The sequence below is a fragment of the Bidens hawaiensis genome, unplaced genomic scaffold (assembly GCF_021521415.1).
Source record: "Bidens hawaiensis isolate Kalapana, Puna unplaced genomic scaffold, B.hawaiensis_p1.1 tig00000055_1, whole genome shotgun sequence".
NCBI classification, from domain to species: domain Eukaryota; kingdom Viridiplantae; phylum Streptophyta; class Magnoliopsida; order Asterales; family Asteraceae; genus Bidens; species Bidens hawaiensis.
This window is the reverse complement of record NW_027491016.1, coordinates 7,748,570-7,771,421: the sequence shown is the minus strand read 5'-3', so window position 1 is coordinate 7,771,421 and position 22,852 is coordinate 7,748,570. Positions and strand designations below refer to the sequence as shown.

General features: G+C 40.9%; 2 protein-coding genes across 2 annotated transcripts; one reads left to right on the top strand and one right to left on the bottom strand.

Annotated features, from left to right (window-relative positions):
* The first annotated feature begins 11,513 nt into the window (after positions 1 to 11,513).
* LOC143554951 (protein GIGANTEA-like) lies at positions 11,514 to 19,014 on the top strand. Its single transcript, XM_077044629.1, has 14 exons — positions 11,514 to 11,647; positions 12,029 to 12,100; positions 12,283 to 12,337; positions 12,421 to 12,563; positions 12,652 to 12,908; positions 13,002 to 13,057; positions 13,151 to 13,397; positions 13,732 to 13,882; positions 13,967 to 14,176; positions 14,654 to 16,003; positions 16,086 to 16,154; positions 16,879 to 17,097; positions 17,703 to 17,795; positions 18,555 to 19,014. The coding sequence occupies exons 1-14, from the start codon at positions 11,561 to 11,563 to the stop codon at positions 18,858 to 18,860; spliced, it is 3,315 nt and encodes a 1,104-aa protein (XP_076900744.1). The 5' UTR covers positions 11,514 to 11,560; the 3' UTR covers positions 18,861 to 19,014.
* Positions 19,015 to 19,657: 643 nt separating this feature from the next.
* Positions 19,658 to 22,648, bottom strand: LOC143536114 (UDP-rhamnose/UDP-galactose transporter 6-like). Its single transcript, XM_077030205.1, has 5 exons — positions 22,519 to 22,648; positions 21,794 to 21,978; positions 21,519 to 21,719; positions 20,847 to 21,008; positions 19,658 to 20,213 (listed from the first exon to the last, which is right to left on the bottom strand). Exons 1-5 carry the CDS (start codon positions 22,646 to 22,648, stop codon positions 19,890 to 19,892), a joined length of 1,002 nt encoding a protein of 333 aa, XP_076886320.1. The 3' UTR covers positions 19,658 to 19,889.
* Positions 22,649 to 22,852: the final 204 nt, after the last annotated feature.

Below are 22,852 nucleotides of genomic sequence, written 5' to 3'. Positions count from 1 at the left end.
AAGTGCTTAAAATATCATATTACCTTTACAATGAAATGCCCACTAAATTTTATTAGGGTTACTATAAGTGACAAAAGCTTTTCCACTATGAGTTGAAAGAATTTTGGTCAAAATTGTAGTGTTTAATAATAAGTCAACGCATTAGCCATTGGCTAATACACGGTTTGTGTTCCACATAAAAAGGGATTTTAGCACTAAGAAAAAAGTCAGCACCCAAGTTGAATCCAATTAAATGGTTCACTTGGAAACTCTTTACGTATGTAGATCATCATGTACACGCATTATAGTGCTTAATATAATTAACACTTCAAAATAATTGAACCATTTTTTTTACGCAATAGCCACTAGCATTGAAGAGGTAGGTTCCAGCAGAGCCCAGTTGGACCCGCAGGACTCACCTTGAAGAGAGACGTCTGCGCAGAAACCAACTGGATCCGCAGGACCCACCATGCTCAGAGACGTGACGTCCTTACGCGCAGTACGCAAGCTGTTCCCGCAGGAAATGCCTCCCAATGGTGAAGTACTCCGCCTGTTCCCGCAGCTGCGGATACAAGCCATCAGGGAAGGCCACCCGCGCAGCAAGGCTACACGCACAAGGCACTTAGCTCTCAAAATAATTCAGTGTCACCTGAAGAAGGAATGAGCAAAGCCGGGAACAATCCCGCACAAAGGCGGGAGGGGGAATACTCCCGCCCAAATGAGCCAGTCCGTACGATGCTGGAGGATCTTTTGTACTGTACCTGACGAGGTATGGGCAAAAGATCTGACCAGAGATACGACAGCTCATTGACAACAGTATGGCGAGCAGCATGCTCTTGTACTGTATGTCACTATTAGCCGCTGCCTACTCACCAACTCCTGTCATACCACGTGCATAGCCTGCAGTTGGTGGAAAAGGAATAGTACACAGCAGGCCTGGTCACTGTCAGCCGCTGCCTACCCACCAACTGCCAGCATGGCACGTGCGTAGGCCACAGTTGGTAGAACAGGAATACTATTCAGCCGGCTATACCTTCTTGGAAACCTACCTTCGGCTATAAATACCCCAAATGGTATGATCATCTCATCTTATCTTGTATCTTATATCTTATACCTGATATCTGCTCTAGCAATCTCTTAATATACACTTATATTCAAGAGCAATCTAGTCTGATTCTCACGCCGGAGGGTGGTCACAAGGAGGTACCCCCCCCCTTCTCAGTGACGAGCTCACGGTGTCTGTTTTGCAGGTTATCAGAAGAACCATCTTTGCCGGATCTAACCCCTCGTGGGAAACATCTATTTAACCCCCAGATTATCCGTAATCTGCCCGGGGTCGATTAGTGTTTCTTCATTGGCGCCATCCGTGCATAAAAGCTAGAACTTAATCTTTTTCAGTTTTCTCAAAACTTCTAGAAAGATGGTTAAAGAAACTCCGGTAACCACAACCCCAGCTACTGGGGGGAATACCGGCGACTACACAGTTTTTACGAACACTACCCCGGTTACCCAAGCGGGGGCAAGTGCAGTAAATTTTACGAACACTACCCCAGTTACCCAAGCTGGGGCAAGTGCAGTAAATAATCGCTCACTGGGATTCACCGATACCCAGTTAGAGAGACAACGAACGAGGCTCCCCCGCCAAACACTCGATGAAGTTAAAGCGTGGGCGGAAGCACGTCAAAAAGAATTCCAAGCTGAGTTGGATGAACGCTTACGTTTACTCCAACAGGCTGATGAATTCGTAGAGTACTTTGACGATGATTCGGAGGAATCCGATAGTGACGCAAACCCTCGTCATAGGGCGAAAGGGAAGCGTAAGGAAACGGACTCCCAACCGAGAAGGCATTTTGGAGAAACCTTCAAACCAAAAAACGCGGGTGGAAACCCACGTGACTTCTCCAAAGCATTTAGACCAACTGCGGCAAATGCGGGAACGTCCAAATTTGCAAGGGACATTGCGGAAGCAATCGCCCCTAAAAGTGCCAAACAGATGTCCAACATCGGCACTTACGATGGTATATCTGATCCAGACGATCATTTAAACAGATTCATAGCGGGGGCAACCGTCAGTAATTGGACGGAACCTACGTGGTGTTACATGTTCCAAATGACGCTTGTTGGGCCAGCTAGAGCGTGGTTCGATCATCTACCGGTCAACCACATCTACGATTGGGCAGACTTCCAACAGAAGTTTAGCCAACACTTCAGCCAACAAAGAAAATATACCGAAGAGCAATGGACAATCCTCAAATGCATTCGAGAGGAAGATGAATCTTTGCCAGACTTCATCACTCGCTTCAACTCAAAGAAGCTAAGTCTGGGTAATATTAGCGAAGATCTTGTTCGCGCTGCTTTTATCCAGGGCGCGAACGACCCAGAGCTCATCCGCACCTTAACGGGTAAAGATGGCATGCCATCCACATGGGATGCCATCATGACAGCAGCTAAACGCTTTGCGGAAACGGAGAAGCAACTGGGTAGAGATCTCCCCCAGAGCACAAACCTCTACACCCAGAAAACAAGAGAAGACAACGTCCTTACCGCCAGACTAAACAAAAAGCGGAAGCTAGGCATTTGGCAGTCAAGGGTAAACTTTGACACCTCATCCGGCTTGCAACATCGGTTAGGCGGAAGGGATAACGTACAGTCGAACCAGAACTCCAGATGGACGCCACTCACCAAAAGCGTCACCGAGATATTCGCCACTGAGGAGCTCCCATGGCCAAAGGCTCCGATAATCCGACATCGTCACAATGCTGATCGGAGCAAATACTGTGACTTTCACAGGACAAAAGGCCACAACACTGAAGAATGCACAGACGTAAAGGACATCGTCGAAGCATTTGTCAGAGATGGGACGCTCGCGCACCTCGTGGCGTAACGAACGCTGAGCAGGCTGATGCTTGTAGAACCCCAGTTGGGGAAAACACGAATAAAATTGCAGCTTCAATGTTGGAGACTACATACTGCGTAAACAACGAGATCCCGAACCAGGTGCATATCGGCTCGATGGCACTCCCATCCCAACAACATGGAAGGGAGCTCAATTACACAGTTTGCATGTAGATCAATTCCAAATTTGTAAAGAAAAGGCCCAGAGCCACTTCTAATGGAAATGATTCTCCTTAGAACAATGATGCTGATGATCTTACATTTATACTTATGAACTTTCCACACTGATATGCCGGTCTTCACCGCATACATAAGTGGGGAAGTCGTTGCTTGTGGAAGGCGGCAAAACCCGCATAAACACAAAAAACGGCAAACCTTCACGCAGGTCAGTCATAGGTAGTAGGGTCATCCCACTAAATGAAAGTGCCGGTCCTAACCGCACAAATCATGATGGAGGAAACCGAACTAACCTATTGACAACCGCGCGTCGAACGGTTAATTTATTCAAAACACTGATGCCGGTTTTCACCGCATAAATAAGTGTAAAGAAATCGTTGCTTGTGGAAGGCGGCAAAACCCGCATAAACACAAAAAACGGCAAACCTTCACGCAGGTCAGTCATAGGTAAAGTTTGGTGATCCCACTAAATGAAAGTGCCGGTCTTAACCGCACAAATCATGATAGAAGAAACCGAACTAACCTATTGACAACCACGCGTCGAACGGTTACCCTATTCAAAATACTTAGAAAATTTCTAACAGAAGGATGAGGAAAACCTCCACGCAGGTCAGATATAGGTGAAGTTTAGCCATCCTACCAAGTGCAAGTGACGGTTTTACCCGCACAATCACGAAGGGGGAAGCAAAACTTCAACCTATTATCTACCATGTTCAAAGGTTAACTTATTCTAAACACTTAGAAAATTTCTAACAAAAAGATGAGGAAACCTCCACGCAGGTTAGATATAGGTAAAGTTTAGCCATCCTACTAAGTGCAAGTGACGGTCCTACCCGCACAATCACGAAGGAGGAAGCAAAACTTCAACCTATTATCTACCACGTTCAAAGGTTAACTTATTCTAAACACTTGGAAAATAGCTAATTTAAACTAAAGTATGCATGAGCAAGTCATATAACTTTTATAAAGCAAGTCATCCAGTGAAAGTAGCGGTCTTACCCGCACAAAGATTTATATTTCATAATAATTCATTACAAGAATGGCCGGGTAACTACCCGCCTACAAGAATATAAATCTATACAAGCTAAACCTATCCTAACAGTGGGAAGGGATCTTAAGGTTCAAGCATCAGGACCACTCCCTCCAAACCCACTTGTACCCGCACCATCAGTTGGCTGTGGCGGTTCAAGGAAGGTCTTCAGAATGGCTAGCCCATCATCAGCAACAGCAACTTCGTTCACCTTCTCCACCACCGGATGCGGGAAGGCGGCATCCTGATTCACTGCTTGGTCATATACAGCTTCAGTATCAACATCATATAAAGGGAAGTTGGAAGGCGGGATGCCTTTCTCAACGAACCCTAGACCAAGCAGGAAGCCAGCCTTTTCCCCATCCTCGTGAGAAGCGTTGAGGGCTACGCTCATGGCATCGTCGTATGATGTGTCCGTGAAGACTCGATGCACAACCTACAAGAAAAAAATACAAGTATCAAAACCTTTTCTATTTACAAAGAAAAGCGTGAAGACATTATGAAGCTAAGCTTACCTGCGACAACGCTTCTCGAAGAAGCCATTCCTTGGTAACCAGAGCTTCCTGGAGGGAAGCTTGAGCTTGGTTACGGGCGCGTTCGGCTTCACTTTTGTTGAGGTTGGCAAGCAACACTTCTTTAGCCGCAGCCTCTTCAACGCCCTTTAGCTTCCGCTCAGTGTGGTCAAGCACCCCCCTCTGGTCCAAGATCTCTTGGAGCTTCTTGGCGTCTTCCATCGCCAAGGCATCATGAGCCTGTTGGAGCCCCTCTAGTTTGGCTTTAAGTTCCTCATTCTCGAGGCGTAGAGGCTCAGCAACAGCTTCAGCCTTGGTGGCCCTCTCAGTTGCGTTCCGTGCAGTTTCCTTAGCCAGCCGAAGCTGTTCGTTAACAGCTTGGGCAGCCTTGGAACGGGCCTCGAGCCGGGGCTGAACTTCAACCTCGAGGGCCTTGAAGGCCTTCTCCTTTTCCGCAGCCACTGCGGTAAGCCTCTTGTTCTCCTCCCGGACAGCCCGCGCCTGAGCTACTTCTTGAATACGAGCTGCTTTTAACTTGTCGTTTTCACGACAGAGCAGCTCGACGCGCGGCTGCATCCGGGCCAGGAGAATCCGAAGCTTGTTGGTTAGCCTACCCTCCTGGTAGCTAGCCATTGCTTCCCCCAACGCACCACTAGGAGCTGCGTGACGAGCCCACTCCACGCACTCCACAGGCGTGCGAAGGGTCGTTCCTCGGCGGATGTTCCATCGTGGAACATACACTTCATTGGAATCCGACACTGCAAAAAACAAAAAGCAGTTAGGAAAAGATGATATATATATATAAAAAAAAAGGCCAAAAGAACCCTACGCACCTGTAGGGTCGACAACAGGCCGATAGCCGCCAAACCCATCACCTGAACCCAAGGGAAATCCATCCAAGAGGTCAGGCAGATGGGAAGGAGGCAGAGGTTGGCGAGAAGCCCCAAGCATACCTGAAGGATCGGCCGTAGCTGCCGACGTCGGAGGAGGCATGGAGGCCGCCGCGGTAGAAACCAACGGAGGTGAACTCACGGGAGGTGAACTCACAACCGTGGTCGCCGCTGCGGAAGTACCCGCAGAAATAGTCACCGCCGGCTCAGTGAAAGATTCAGTAAATATGGCACTGACAGCCGGCGGAGATGTCATCACAGTTGGAACAGTTGGCTCAACTAGGTGAGCAACTGAACCAACTGAAGCAGGCGCAGCCACCTGGGTCATCGCCTCAGGTAGGTTGACCAAGCCTACCGTCATGGGTCCGGAGGTGCTCCTCCCCGCTCCACCCTGGAATGCGGTAGCATCCACGCCTGCACAAAGAAGATATAAGTATAATGGCGGAAAGATATGAAGTTAAAAAGTAAAGGAAGTTTGTACTTACGGTTTTTCTTGAGCCTAAAAGTGCGAACAGGCGGGGACGAACCCGATGGAGCCGGCCTCTTCACGCCGCTCACCGTCGTTGTCCTGGGCTGCTCGGAGGTGACGATCGTCTCAGCCTCCGGAGCAGTGGTCTTATCACCACCAGGGTTCCCCGCCACCTCCTCGCTTTCGGTCTCTGAATCAGACCGATGCACTGGATCGGCAGTGGAGGCAACCTTCGCCTTCCCCTTCCCGCCGTCAGCCTTCTTTTTACGCACCAACGGAGGACCATCTGCGGATTCCTCATCAGAAGACAAGATTAGAGGAATTCCAGCAGAGGTTTCAGCATTGAGAGGTCGAGGGTTGAATAACTCCTTACCTGGCCGCCTGGCGCTCAGGATCTCGTGGCCTGGCGGGTAGACCTCCACGAACCGATCCGCCGTCTGTTCAAGGATGGGCAACTCGTTCTCATCTAGAGCACGAGTACCCATCCGAGCGGGACCATCACTCTCCCGCGGCTGCAGGAGAGACTGCAAGTCGTTCCCCTCTGAAATAAAAAAGAAACAGTTAGAAGAAAAACCTATATCAACAAAGAAGACAGAGCATACCGTAAGGGACAGAGTTCAAACCGTATTCGAGGACGATGGGAATCTGGGACGCCTCCTTCCACACCCGGCTCATCCCAAGCATCACCATCCCAGACTCCGCAAAGCGGTACACCGGAGTCTGGATCTGGGAGATCTTGGCGAACCATTCCGCCTCCTGGTAGTTTGGGGCGTGAAGGGCGGGGAGTGCTCTCCCATTCTTAAACGTCATCGCTATCGGGACGACGCGAGCGGAGATATAAAAGAACTCCCGCTTCCACGAACGAAGACTGCGCTCGGTTGCGCAGATCTTCAACCCCTTGATCCGATTGACCAAGGTATACCACCCCTGGATGCACCTCCAAGAATAGAAGGTCATCAACCGGTCAACATGGGGCTCCACGCCCAGAATGAGGCACACCCACTCAAAGTGGCGGATCTTGGCGATCGCCATCGGGTGTACCTCCGTCAAATGCACCCCGTGCCTCTCCAAGACACGGTATACAAACTTCGTCAATGGGAACCTGAGATTCCCATAAACGAAGAATGCAGCGTACACCCCTATCTTGCCCTTGGGGGCATCGTACACCGTCTGGTGTGGCTCCGGAAACTCAGGCTCGAACGGCTCGAGCATGAACTTCCGGACGACGTACCGATAGAGGTCGGCCGGAAGAGCACACTGGCATTCGCCAGCAGTGCTCTTATCGTCTTTATCAGACGTAGACGTCGGGATCTCGACGTGCACGTCAGATTCTTCGGCAGCAGCTTCAAAATCGTGAGTAAAAGACATGGTTTGGAGGTAAAGAAGAGTGATTTCAGGAGAATGCTTGGCAGAAAGTATTCACCGGAAATCGTTTACAAGAAGAGAAGAGTGAAAGTGTGAATTTCAAAGGACCCTCTCCCCCTTTATATACTCTTCGCAATTAATGCGATGAATTTAATGCGGAAGAGAGAGAAATCGCAGGTGCAATGAAACTATGACACGTGGCAAAGTGCAAGCTGGCAACAGCTGTTGAAATGACGCGTGCCATTAATTTCGCGGCCACGCGCCCGAAAAATCGCGCCCACGCGCCTGAAAAAGCGTCTGGAATGACCATGTACTGTCACGTCGCCATAACTTCCTGCACGTCCTGACACAGTCAGAAGAAACCGTCTGACGACGTTTCAACAGTTTCGACTGTTCTTATCCTTTCACCAACTCTTCGAATTTCAAAATTTCAAAAAGATTCAAAAGTAAGCGGGAATATACCCCTTACCTTGGCAACCAAGTAACTATAAGACAGGTGCGAGTACAGTGTTAAGGCAAAACCCTTCACATACTTAGCACCTGCAGGGAATTGAAGCCAATAATACCTCGGCAACCAAGTAACCATAAGACGGGTGCGGGTACAGTGTCAAGGCAAAACCCTTCACATACTGAGCACCCGCAGGGAATTGACGCCAGGAATACCTTGGAAGTAAAGTAACCGTAAGACGAGTGCGGGTACAGTGTCAAGGCAAAACCCTTCACATACCTAGCGTTCCGCAGGGAATTGAAACCTAGAAGGATCTTCTGGGCCATGCTTGCGGAAACGGGAATAACATCCCCGCATAGCGGGAACGTCGAGAACTACATTGTTTGAAGCTCCAAGATGGAATTGGTGGTTTTAACATAATTGATCACTATGTTCAAAACTACCAAAACCTCATGGAGAATCTACACAAGTGGGACTCAACGCTCCTGACTTGCGAGGAGGTTACAGACCTACCCGCATCATACCCAAAGATCAAGCAGGAAAGTCGGGAATTTCTGCAAGTGACATTAGGACTTCCGCGAGAAGAATCCCCATGGAAAACCTTAAAACTAAACCCTTTTCAAAACCCTTTGCTTAAGTCCAAAAGTTCACCTCACTTATTAAACATTCATGAGAAGAACATTGGACTGGGGGGACTTGAAGAGGTAGGTCCCAGCAGAGCCCAGTTGGACCCGCAGGACTCACCTTGAAGAGAGACGTCTGCGCAGAAACCAACTGGATCCGCAGGACCCACCATGCTCAGAGACGTGACGTCCTTACGCGCAGTACGCAAGCTGTTCCCGCAGGAAATGCCTCCCAATGGTGAAGTACTCCGCCTGTTCCCGCAGCTGCGGATACAAGCCATCAGGGAAGGCCACCCGCGCAGCAAGGCTACACGCACAAGGCACTTAGCTCTCAAAATAATTCAGTGTCACCTGAAGAAGGAATGAGCAAAGCCGGGAACAATCCCGCACAAAGGCGGGAGGGGGAATACTCCCGCCCAAATGAGCCAGTCCGTACGATACTGGAGGATCTTTTGTACTGTACCTGACGAGGTATGGGCAAAAGATCTGACCAGAGATACGACAGCTCATTGACAACAGTATGGCGAGCAGCATGCTCTTGTACTGTATGTCACTATTAGCCGCTGCCTACTCACCAACTCCTGTCATACCACGTGCATAGCCTGCAGTTGGTGGAAAATGAATAGTACACAGCAGGCCACAGTTGGTAGAACAGGAATACTATTCAGCCGGCTATACCTTCTTGGAAACCTACATTCGGCTATAAATACCCCAAATGGTATGATCATCTCATCTTATCTTGTATCTTATATCTTATACCTGATATCTGCTCTAGCAATCTCTTAATATACACTTATATTCAAGAGCAATCTAGTCTGATTCTCACGCCGGAGGGTGGTCACAAGGAGGTACCCCCCCTTCTCAGTGACGAGCTCACGGTGTCTGTTTTGCAGGTTATCAGAAGAACCATTTTTGCCGGATCTAACCCCTCGTTGGAAACATCTATTTAACCCCCAGATTATCCGTAATCTGCCCGGGGTCGATTAGTGTTTCTTCAAGCATAATAACAAGATTTAGTGCCACTTACATTAAAATCAAAAGAATTTTGAGTAAATTGTTATTAAATTATTATTATTTTATAAAAAAAGACGTTTCTTCAAATCTTATATTTTGTTTATACTAAACTCAATTTTAATATTTTTTTTTGTGTTAAACTACAATTCTAAACTAGAAGATAAAGTAGCTTCTTGTTTACTTCAAAATACTTTTACATACGGTATGAGTATATTTAGTTCGATTATGGTAAGAAAGTCAGTTCAGGATCGCTCTAGTTATAGAACCATTACATAAAACCATTACATATGCACATGATATAACTTACTTAAGTATTAGATGCTTAAGAGCACCCCACGTCGGTTTTAGGGGGGAGTCCTTCGGTTGATGTGGTGCCCAAGTACGGTCTCTGTGTGTGTGTGGGGGTGGGGGGGGGGGGGGATGTGGCGTTCTAGTAGAGGAATGGAGTCGAATTGAAGGAGGGGAGTAGGGGTTAGTTTTTATGAATTATTAAATAGTTTTATTATATATATATATATATATATGGGTTAAGTTATTCTATAAAGAAGGACAAAAATAAGAATGATGAGAAGGATTTGTAGTAAAAAAAATAATGAAAACTTAATAAAAAAATCATAACTCAAAATTTAATAAAAAAACAAAAAAGTAAAAATAAAAAAATGTTTCCACCATCTTTCTCGTTCTAAAAAAAACAAACAAAAACAAAAAACACACAATGTTGAGTGAAAAACATCATTGTGTCTTTTTGTTTATCATTGTGTTTTGTGTTTATTTTCATCATTGATTGTGCATTTTTTTCTTGATATTGTGTTATATTACTCAACATTGCGTTATATTTATTCGACATTGTGTTATATTTTGCGATCTATTGTGTATTTTTTAAATTATAATCGTCTTTTTTGGTTATTTTTGTCATTGTGTCTTTGATCTCGCCGTTGTGTCTTTTTGTCAGTTTTTTTTTTGAACGAGAATGACGGAGAAAACATTTTAGTTTGTTTAATTTTTTTCGTTTTTCATTTATATTTTGAGTTATGATTATTTTATTAATTTACTTTTAAGGGGGTTTTTTGTGGTCACAAATCCTTCTCACAATTCTTACTTTTGTCTCATTTTGTATTCTAACCTTACCCTATTAATAAGTTTATATATATATTTTAAATTTAATTAGTAGAAGGACATTTGATCCGAAGGGGATACCAGACCTGAAGGGTAAAAGGGGTATTTAGCAGGAAGATGAGAGGAAAGGAAAATATCATAGCCAAGGCTTAGATTTTTTTGAAGTCCACACACATCACAGTTAAAGATCTCCTCTCTCTAAAACTAACTTTCTCTCTCTAAAACCAACTAACATTACATCAGTTTTCTTCAATCGATTCTCTGTTATATAAAAAAATAGTTTCATCCAGATCTCTTCGGTGAACGCGTACGTACACCATATGTCTGTACACTTTGCTTTTCTAACTTTATTATTCAACATCTTTTAATTTTGGCTTGTTTCAGCTTAATGAGCCTATGATTACACTTTTAATTACCTCTCTCTTTTAGGTTTTATGAATTCACATGCTTAGTTACTATTTGGATTGCTTAATTTTTTTCAGTTATTTATTTTTTGAATCAAAAGGCACGTTAATCCTATTGTGTGTGTCATTAACTCTCTGTTTTTTGTTTTATTAATAAGTCTGTTTAGTGTTTCTTCTCAATTGCCGATTTTTTCCTAATTTGATTAACGATGGCGGTACGAGTACGACACATGGCATGATCTTACCTACTCATTTACTTGATTCATTAATCTTATAATTAGGAGGGTAATTAATAGAATTTTAGGCGGCGCATAGGCAAATCGCACATCGGTCTTGGATGGTACGAGAGGCTGAATGTTACAATTTAACACTTATTCTGTTTTTTTTTTTTTCAATTTCCATTGTTCTTTTTGTTATGCACTTATGCCTTTTTACCAGGCAATATGTGCTTTTAAAAAAAAATTGATCTTGAGTTGCTATACTCAAACTTGTGATAATAGTTTAACTGTTTAGTAGGAAATACTGATTAGTGTAATAGTATGCAGAATGCTGAATTACATTATTTTCAATCTTGATTGCAGTTACCACAATCATCTGTCAATATTAGCAAAAAGGAAGGGGTCATCTAGACATCAAACATGGCTGATGCATCTGCCAAGTGGACAGATGGTCTGCGATTCTCATCATTGTTTTGGCCTCCACCACTAGATACTCAGCAGCGTGAGGTATGATCTATGTTTTTTGTTGCATTTTGTATCCCATAAATACATGCTGTATAAACATATCAACTGATTTTACCTGTGAAGTTGCTGATGTGGCACTGGCTGATACCATGCTAGCCGCCACATACTTTAGATGCGACATATGCAAAACATTCTTATGTGAAAAGGGTTAAAAGAATTAATTTCTTTACATGTTAGAAAAATGATCTTTTATTTATATTTATACTTCAATTATCAAATGTCACCCATCATTCCATGTGGAATTTACATTATACATTATACATATACGCTAAAAGGACAAATATGCTTTAGGCTTGCACTATACATGTAAGACCACATATATATGCAGTATTGATTTTACAGTTGATCTTCTTTCTAAATCAGGCACAAATTACTGCATATGTTGATTACTTTGGTCAATTCACATCAGAGCAATTTCCTGAAGATATAGCTGAGGTGATTTCTTTTGTACTTTACAAGCGAACCCTGTTTTTTCCTACTAATACTATGGTAGTTATTTTACAGTTACACACACACACACATACAAATGTTCATGTACATGCATATATGTACACACATACATACATACATATAATATATTACGGTCATCCTCACTTTGATATATATGTATTCTGCAGCTGGTTCACCATCAATATCCTTCGCAAGAAAAACGCCTGTTTGATGACGTCTTAGGTACTGTATTTCATATTTTATTAAAATCACTTTTTTTGGCATTCCATGTTGATATGTTTTCTAATCAAAACTAAAATTTTCAGCAACATTCGTCCTTCATCATCCAGAACACGGGCATACTGTAATTCTTCCAATAATTTCATGTATCATCGATGGTACAATGGAGTATGATAAAAACACGCCCCCATTTGCTTCCTTCATTTCACTAGTCTGCCCAAACAATGATGTAAGAAAGCGCATACTATTTATAACTTGGTCAACGGTATGGTCAATGTTTTGAAAAACTGAAAACATACAATGTTCTTGAAATGCAGAATGAGTATTCTGAGCAGTGGGCCCTGGCTTGCGGGGAGATTTTGAGAATCTTGACTCATTACAACCGCCCGATTTTTAAAGTTGATCAAGATAGAAGCGCAAGTGGAAGTCAAGCTACAACAAGTAAAGCTCCCGATGGTCAAACTTCTTCTCCAGCTGTGCAGAATGAGGTCAAACCTTTGAGACCACTGTCTCCATGGATTACTGATATCTTGTTAGCTGCTCCTTTAGGTATCAGAAGTGATTACTTTCGCTGGTAAGTAATATTTCATCTTTATTTATAACTATGTGATTGTATTATATGTAAACTGATTCAAGAAACTAAAATTAAACGCTTATGTACTCATAGGTGTGGTGGTGTAATGGGGAAATATGCTGCAGGGGAACTCAAACCACCTTCTGTTGGTAAGCCTATAGTTGAAACATTTGATTTTTTTTATTAAAAAATTTGTTACATTTTAATGGAAGTAAAATAAGTTGATTTTATATTATATTCAGTAATGGCATCTTCTCGGGGATCTGGAAAGCACCCACAGTTAATTCCATCAACTCCTAGGTGGGCCGTTGCTAATGGCGCTGGTGTAATTTTGAGTGTTTGTGATGAAGAAGTGGCTCGTTATGAAACTGCTATTTTAACTGCAGCTGCGGTTCCTGCTCTTTTACTTCCTCCACCAACAACATCTATGGATGAACATCTTGTTGCAGGCCTTCCGGCTCTAGAACCATATGCAAGATTATTTCACAGGTTACATTAAACATTATTATAATTATGGATTAATAAATGATACTACAAAAAAACTAATGTATTTTCTCATGCTTGCATGTAAAAGTCACCCAGTCTAAATGACATATTAAAGTCCATGTCAGCAAAATGCTTATGTGGTATCATGTATGCTCTAACCATGCAAGTAACCTGCATTTACCATCAATTTCACAAGTTCGTGGACTTTAATAGGTGAAAATTTGGTTGAGGGACTTTTCATGAAAAATGAGAAATATGTTGGTTTTGGTGGTATTAGTTTATGCATGGAAGATTAATAAAAGGAACGTGTGAAATGTTATTGGTTTTGTTGTTTTAGGTATTATGCAATTGCTAGTCCAAGTGCTACCCAAAGAGTTCTTCTTGAACTTCTAGAAGCGCCACCATCGTGGGCCCCAGATGCTCTTGATGCTGCTGTTCAACTAGTAGAGCTCCTTAGAGCTGCTGAAGACTATGCATCAGGCATGAGGGTAAGTTAATTATGAAATTTCACACATATCACGTAAACGTGTGTGCTTGTGTACACATCCATAATGATTTATTAACTGTTTCAGCTTCCAAGAAATTGGATGCATTTGCACTTCTTGCGTGCAATTGGAACAGCAATGTCGATGCGAGCTGGCATTGCAGCAGATTCTGCAGCTGCTTTACTTTTTCGGATATTATCCCAACCCGCTTTGCTTTTCCCTCCTGTTTCACAAGTTGAAGGAGTTGAAACTCAACACGAGTCTCTAAGTGGTTGCATTTCTAACCATAAAAAGCAGGTACACCCTTCAATGTTTTTAGATGGTATATTTTAGAGGTGGCCATTTTGACCCATTTACATATATTAATGGGACGATTTAGTTGTCCAACAGCTCAAAACAACTAAAAAAAGGTTTAAAAAGAAACATGCCAAATGGGTCAAGTTGAAAGTCAACCAAATTTCCTTTTGGCCAATAAAAGCGTCAAAATTGTTAAACCTAAAAAGTTGGTTACCTAAATCAACCTTTTCTTTCTTTCTTTTTTCTCTTTTTTTTTGTAATTTTGATGGTTATATCAAGCAGAAAATCTTGTGATATAAGAAAAATTAATAATTGAAACTATAAAATATTGTGATCATATGTGACACTATTTTAGACAAAAGTTGTTTCAGGTTAACCTAAAGGCATACCGACTAAATAACTAATTATCTTTCTGACCTTGATGCTTGAGATTACTTCCTTTAAATATATCAACATACTGAATTTTAGTGTTCACAGAGAGAAATATCAACAACCGAAGCAACAATTGAAGCAACAGCACAAGGTATTGCATCACTGCTCTATGCACACGGACCCGAAGTCGAATGGAGAATATGCACCATCTGGGAAGCTGCTTATGGTTTAATTCCTTTAAGTTCATCGATCATCGATCTCCCAGAAATTATTGTTTCAGCCCCGCTACAACCACCTGTCTTATCATGGAACCTATACATACCTCTTCTAAAAGTTCTTGAATATCTGCCACGTGGCAGCCCATCTGAATCTTGTCTCATGAAAATATTCGTAGCAACCGTCGAAACAATCCTTCACCGAACATTTCCCACTGAGTCATCAGTTGACCAAACAAAACATGTTTTCGGGCCCGCTTCCAAGAATATAGCAGTCGCTGAGCTTCGAACAATGGTCCACTCGCTATTCTTGGAATCCTGTGCCACTGTGGAGCTCGCTTCTCGGCTTCTTTTCGTTGTGTTAACCGTTTGTGTTTCTCACGAAGCACAACAACATACGGGTAAACGGGCCCGTGATGAAAATAATGAAAGTTCAGGGACTAATGGCAAAAAAGTGAAAAAACAAGGGCCACTTTCTGCTTTTGACTCGTACGTTCTGGCTGCGGTTTGTGCTCTCGCGTGTGAGCTACAAATCTTCCCGTTGATTTCAAAAGTCGGTAACCGTTCAAACGCAACCGATGAAAAACAAGTTGAATCTTTTAACGATTTCCAAACCAGTGTTGACTCGGCGGTTAGTCATACGCGTAGAGTGTTGACTATTCTAGAAGCATTATTTTCCTTAAAACCGTCTTCTGTTGGTACATCATGGAGTTGCAGTTCAACTGAAATAGTGGCAGCTGCCATGGTGGCAGCTCACATTTCTGAGCTTTTTAGACAATCAAAAGCGTGCATGCGTGCACTTCTGGTTTTAATTAGGTACAAGTGGGATAAAACAATTCATTCTACAGCATCTTCACTTTACAACTTAATCGACATCCACAGTAAAACCGTTGCATCAATTGTTAACAAAGCTGAGCCTCGTGAAGCTTATTTGTTACATGCACCGATCTGGAAAGATGTTATTGTGTGCCCTAATGGTAAAAGACAAAATAAGGGTATAAATGCCCAGTCATCAAGAATACTTAGTTTCCCGTTTAATGCTTCTGAGTTGGCGAATTTTCTTACGGTGGATCGGCATGCTGGGTTTAATTACAGTGCACGGATGTTATTAAGTTCGGTTTTGACAGAAAAACAAGAGCTGTGTTTTTCGGTTGTTTCGTTACTCTGGCATAAGTTGATTGCTTCGCCTGAAACACAAGTTTGTGCTGAAAGTACTTCTGCACAACAAGGATGGAGACAGGTAATTATTTGTTTATCATTTTCGATTGTTTAATAATCATTTTTGAATATAAATTTAAGCATCCACTCTTGAAACCATGCAGGTGGTTGATGCTCTATGCAATGTGGTGTCAGCATCACCAACAAAAGCTGCAACTGCTGTTGTACTTCAGGTCCAAGTTTCATTTAAACTAATGATCTAAACACTTGTGGGCCTTGTGGCAAATGAGTTCGGTTGGTTAACGGGTCAAAAACTCAATTTCTGATACATGTTTAGTTGACTGAAACACGTTTTGTCCATATCTTTCAGAGTTAATCACTGAAATGGTCCCTGTGGTTTGCCCAAATTGCAAGCTTAGTCCTTAAGTTTGAGAAATTACATATATGCTTCCCATTGTTTCTAAAACGTAGCACGGCTGGTCCTTGGAATGGATGGGCGTTAGTTTTTCTAGATAAGTGTGTGTGCAATGTCAAAATTACCCTTGATACTAAAAGACGAAAGAAACTTATAGTGGAAAAAACGGAGGGTATTTTAGTCATTTCACATGCACTTAACTAGAAAAACTAATGCCCATCTATTCCAAGGACTGTCCGTGTTACATTTTAGAAACAATGGGGAGCATACATGTAATTTCTCAAAACTTAAGGACCAAGCTGCAATCTAGGCAAACCACAGGGACCATCTTAGCAATTAACTCTTATCTTTTAATAAGTAAATACTTTGTCAGTATGATTGCAGAACTTGTATTATTTCAATAGTTCTAGTTTTTCAATAAAATGATTTAGGAGGTTTTGTTACCTTATGTATTAGAAATTACACTTTGGGTTTCCTGTTTGACACAAGTCATTCTACGTTAACTTTTCCTATTTCACCCATTCAACTGTTGATTTTCTTAGGCTGAGAGAGAATTGCAGCCTTGGATTGCAAAAGATGATGATCTTGTTCAAAAGATGTGGAGAATTAACCAACGAATAATCAAACTAATAGTGGAGTTAATGAGAAATCATAATACACCCGAGTCATTAGTAATAATGGCTAGTGCATTAGACCTACTTCTTCGTGCTACAGACGGTATGTTTGTTGATGGAGAAGCATGTACTCTACCACAACTTGAGGTATCATATTTTGTTTTACATATCATTTAAGAGGTGTTTGTGTTGACCTGTGTAACCTGTTTAGTTAAACAGGTTGACCGACTAAGCTGTTTACGACCCGTTTAACCCATTTTTTTTATAACATACCAACTCGATTAACACATTTACAACTTGGTATCGGTTATAACCGTCCAACCCGTTTTGCATGTTTCGATAAATGGGTTAAACCAGTCCTGTTATGGTTACATGATTTTAAGCATGTGCGTTTTGACCTGCCAACCCGTTTGACATGAATAAAAATATGGGTTGTGTTCGGGTTACCCGATTTTAAGTGTGTGCGTACAGTGCGTTTTGAGCTGCCAGCCCGTTTGAGACGTTTTGACATGTATAAAACTATGGGTCGTGTTCAGGTTGAACAATTCAATCCGCAACCCGACCTGATTGAAACCCTACTAAAACATAATTCTAATCGGACCTTTCATAAGAAAACAAGTTGCCACTACCGCTTCTATCCAGCTACAACTCTTTTTTTTTCTTTTCATGTGTTCGTGTATCTATCTATATCCAAGTATATATAACATATTTACATAGTAATAATAACTGAAGTAGAAAATATCTTATTTCAGCTTTTGGAAGCTACAGCTAGAGCGGTGCAACCTGTTCTCGATTGGGGAGAATCTGGAATGGCAGTTGCTGATGGCCTCTCAAACCTTCTCAAGGTAACAATTTAGAAGTGTTAAATGAGTCGAGTCGGGTTCGTGGGTTGGTTCAAACCCGGCACGAATATGAAATTTTGTAGCAAACCCGAAAACTGTGTTAAACACATGAATCCTAATCCGGTGCGAACGTTGTGACGATTCAAAACTGTGATCTCAAATTAAACAAAGCTGAGCCATTCTTAATCAAACGTATCAAAATTGAATAGCGATAGGCTATAAATGAACTGAACACTCAGTGACCTGTTCATGAACCATTTTGAGGGAAGTTCGTTTATGTTTGTCTACTTAATAAATGAAAGAAAATGAACAAAAGTTTTTGTTTATTTAGTTAAACAAACGAACATGAACACATGTCTGGTTCGCTCATTTATCTTTGTGAATGTTCATTCATTTGAATTCGTCTATTTTCGTTCATATGCATTCAATTTGTTCGTTGCTGTACGCTTGTTCTTTAATGTATACATTTATTTTTTTTTAAACCCATAACATTCAGTCTAGTTTTATAGCCTTTTAGGCCCAACACATTGATTTCACATTTACTTTTTAATTGGTTTTAGCATAGTTATGTTCGTTCATCTATATTCGCTTATTTTCGTTTGTTTACGTCCGTGAACTGTTCGCTAATACTGTTAATGAACAAACACAAACAAGAAAACCTTGTTGGTTTAGTTGCTCGTGTATAGTCCTTTGTTCAGTTTGTTTACAAGCCTGCATATTGACATATAATATATACAACTAATCTCATATTTGTTTGAACAGTGTCGGTTACCGGCTACAGTCCGATGCCTTTCTCACCCGAGTGCACATGTCCGGGCCCTTAGCACCTCGGTCCTTAGAGCCATTTTGCACGTGGGCTTGGTCAACCCAAGTGGACAACCACCACCAACCAACCTAACTGCCGCATGCGGGCCCGCTTATCAGTACCTAAACATAGATGTTGTGGATTGGGAAGCTGATGTAAGCAAGTGTTTAACATGGGAAGCTCATAGCCGAATTGCAACCGGGATGCCGATTCAATACCTTAATATTGCTGCAAAGGAGTTAGGGTGCCCGATATCTATTTAACCGCTAACCGTCATTTTGTTTAAATATTTATGTAGTTTAACGTATGCTGATCGTGCATGTTATGTTGTTTTGTTGTATATAAAAGCTTTATACAGAGGAATTAATAGGATTTGAGTTTGTACGGAGTGGTGAGATGTAATTTGAATACTTGATGTATAATTAGTTTTTGACAAATTGAATAATGGATTAATAAAAGGAGTCCCTAATAAACCGGAATCGAAATGGAAAATAACTTAAATGAAAGCTGGTTTAGTCTGAATAGGTTCGGTTTTGGTTATGGTTCATAACTTCTGGTCACAAAGCGGACCACATGAAACTAGGTGTGCTATAAGGGGGTGGTGTTTGTGGGTTGACATGAACAAGATCAGGACCTGCAAGTCATGAAAACATATGAATTCAAACATGACACGAACATTCGTGAGTTAACACGTGCATGACCAACTTGTCAATTCAACTTAGACCCAAGCTCCCTTGAGCTCAAGACAATTCATACTTCTAAGAAGTCCTGTAAATAGTCCATGAATACACTCGGTTTCTAAGTACAATCAAGCCAAAAGATCATATGAGGTTCAAGACAGCAGCTTAAATATTCACAGCTCTCTTCAAACTTCTTTCAACTCTTCAAATTGCCTATTACCGCGACTCGTTCAGAACCCTAAATACAGTGTACCGTTAACTTACACCTGTGGTGCAATAGACAAACTTACTTTAAGATAATATATTTTGTAATAAAACGTTTTTCTATTATATTAACTTTGATAGTTTGTGTTTATAATTTAACACTAAAGTAAATTATAAATAAATTAAGTACAAAAATAATAGATTAAAAAAACATATGAAGAAATATGTTATACCCCTTCTAACTATGTTCTTCAAATCATAACTATAATCATTACCAAATACAAAAACCATATAACTTAAAAGTAATAACGGATTCCACCAATTTCCTAGCAAGATAGACATTATGTGTAGCGTTTCAATTGTTAAATTTCTTTTTTGTGTGTTATAACATTCGGGACAATGATTTGCTTACACCTTGTCATCGGCATCGGAAGCGTCTAGAAGAGAGTCCTTTTTTGGTGTTTTGGGTAGTGAATATGATCGGCGTTCTTTACCACCTGGTTTTGATGAGGCATTACCGTACCAAACCATGCCCAAAATGGCTATAATCATCCCAAGAACCACGTGAATATTGAGTCCATCTCTACCAAAAAATATGAACCCAAGTGTCAACACGAGTATTGTTTTCATGTGACCGAGGACTTGAAATGTAACCGCGGTGAACCGCCCAATGCAGATGAATTGGCTCAAGTTGGTCCCAATTGCAATTGTGCATGACAGGAATAAGAATAACTGCATATTGTTATGACAGCCAAAAGTCAAAGTCAAAGTCAATTCATTTATCTTTGCAAGCGTTCATTTATTTAATTTTGTTTATGTTCGTTCAGTTACGTTCATTAGTTTACGTTTGTCTAAGTTGGCTCGTTTACGTTCGTTAATATATTCAATTAAAATTTTTTGGTCCATTAAAACTTAGTTTAGTTTTAATAACTTCTCAGGTCAACATACTGTTCTTCATATTACTTTTAACTGGTTTTAACTCAATTATGCTCGTTCATCTATGTTCAGTTATGTTCGTTCGTTTATGATCGTAAACTGTTCATTTATGCTGGTTAACAAACAAAATTAAACAAACACGAACAAGAAAACCCCGTTCATTAATTGTCCGTGTTTGTTCGGTTCATTTACAAGCCTAGATTTATGAATATAAAGTAACATAATTACACAAATAGTCCATGCGATTTGCTGAAATTTCACTAAAAAAATGGCGATGGAATGTTCTGGTAATTTCAACTTTTTTGTTGTTTTAGACAAGGGGTAAAATAGTCATTTTTTAAACTTGACAAAACTTCTTAACAGACATCCATATCATGAACTAAAAGAGTGACAGCCGAGTGAACAGTAGGGACAAAATGGAGTACTTACAAGAGATGAGGTGTCATATTTAAAAGCGTCCACTCGCTTATTTGTCAACCAGTAATCCACAAAGGGGCCTGCTAGTAGCAAGGATCCAGCCTGGATAGGTGCGGTATGTCCTAACAGATTGAAAGAACTCAATTGGTATTTCCTTTGTAGATGATGCACATACTGCAAATGAGTTTATAGATAAAGTAAAACATAAAAGACCCAGCTGTTTAAAAATGTAGTAGAAGAAACTAAAAAGTAAGCAGCTGAAATGAAATGTTAAAATAAAGATATCCCACGTAAAGCCATTTACTCAACTAGTTAAATTACACAATGGGTAATTTGGGTCTACTCAAATTATACAGCTTGTCAAAATGATCTTACTCAAATTATACGAAAAGTCAATCTGGGTCCATTAACGTAAATGGTATCTTAAAATTCAATTGCAAGGGTAAAGTTGGCATCACACTAACTAAAAATTGCATTAGTTACACAAACCTTAACATAAGCTTCCTTTTTTTTTTGGTTTCTAGACAGTTAGTTTGGGATAACGGGTGTATTACAATATGGGTTGGGATCCACAAAAAGCTTTTAACATGAGAACTAAGAAGCGTAAGAAACATTAGAGTAACTGTGCTAACAACTATGTAATTATTATTGCGCCATAGATTTGAACTAGAGTTATTAACTTACATATTGTTGAAGAGCTGTACTCCAAACAGCAACAACAGCAGCAATGAAACCTTTAGTATTAACACTCACATCGGTAACAGTACAGACAGCAACACCCAGAAGAACAATTAATATACTGAGTTTTGTGTCTCGTGAGTATCGAATCTTATCAAACGCAACTTCCAACAAGCAAGATACAGGGATCATGCTCAATTTTGCTATCTGACAATGATAAAAAAAATTACATGAAAAGATTGATGGATGATGATAAGAAGAATAACAGTTTATTATATTACCTGGTAGAATCCCACAGAGTTCCACATTAGACTGACATTCATGCCGACAATGGAGAAGTTAGCGAATACAACAAATTTCACAAGATCTGAAATGGGTAGATGAGATGGTTGGATATAACCTAGCCACCTAAGCGCAATAGTCATCAAGGTTGTTGTAACAAAATGTAACCCTGTTAATGTTGTAGCTGCATATAAAGATATAATTGGATGTCAACAGATATATAAATGAATAATTATGCACAGTGAAAACTTAAATCATTTGCAGTAAATGTAATCCTATAAGTTAGTTTCAAGTTCGGGTTTTTGATTGAACTGCACTTTGGGCTAGGTTTGAGGTTCTGCAAATTTTAAAGACACGTAAACCACAAGATACCATATTTTTATAATAAAAGAAATATGTAAAAAATTTTGTGGGTGGTGAACAATCAAGATTATGCCCCGAAAAAAGAAGAAAAAGGTCAAGTTTCCAAAAGTAAAATGAGGTCAACCGTCAACATGGCTTGAAAACGGGGTCTTCAATTATGACCCGATAACAAATGAAGTAGTGAACTACCTTTGCTTAGAGATATAATAATATTATTCCAAAATTATTATAACTACTGAAAGGAACAAAAGTCATCCGTATAAACTGTTTGCTTCATTACGAGGGATTGAGATGTATAAAAAGTAACAAAGAAAATGTGATAAAAAGATACCGAGAAGCAATATCCTAATACAGTTCATACCAAACGTGAAGCTATATGTTGCCATCAAAGCTTTGTTGACAATGATGATCCCAACAGAAGTGACGATGTTGAACATCCATGCAGCAATGTCGATTGCGGCTTTTTTATCAGCCTTACTTGATGGAGTCATTTTGGTATATTTTTGTTCAAACAAGAAATAAAATTCTGCAATTCAACATTACCCAAGACAGCTTTCCTACTTCATCACTGTATGAAATAGAAGATAAACAAAGTCATTAGACTCCATCAAATCCTACCTCCACAAGCATCATTAAATATCTTCTTAAGTTCACATTTTCTTTCTAAAGTTGTTTTCAATTGAATTAGCAAAACT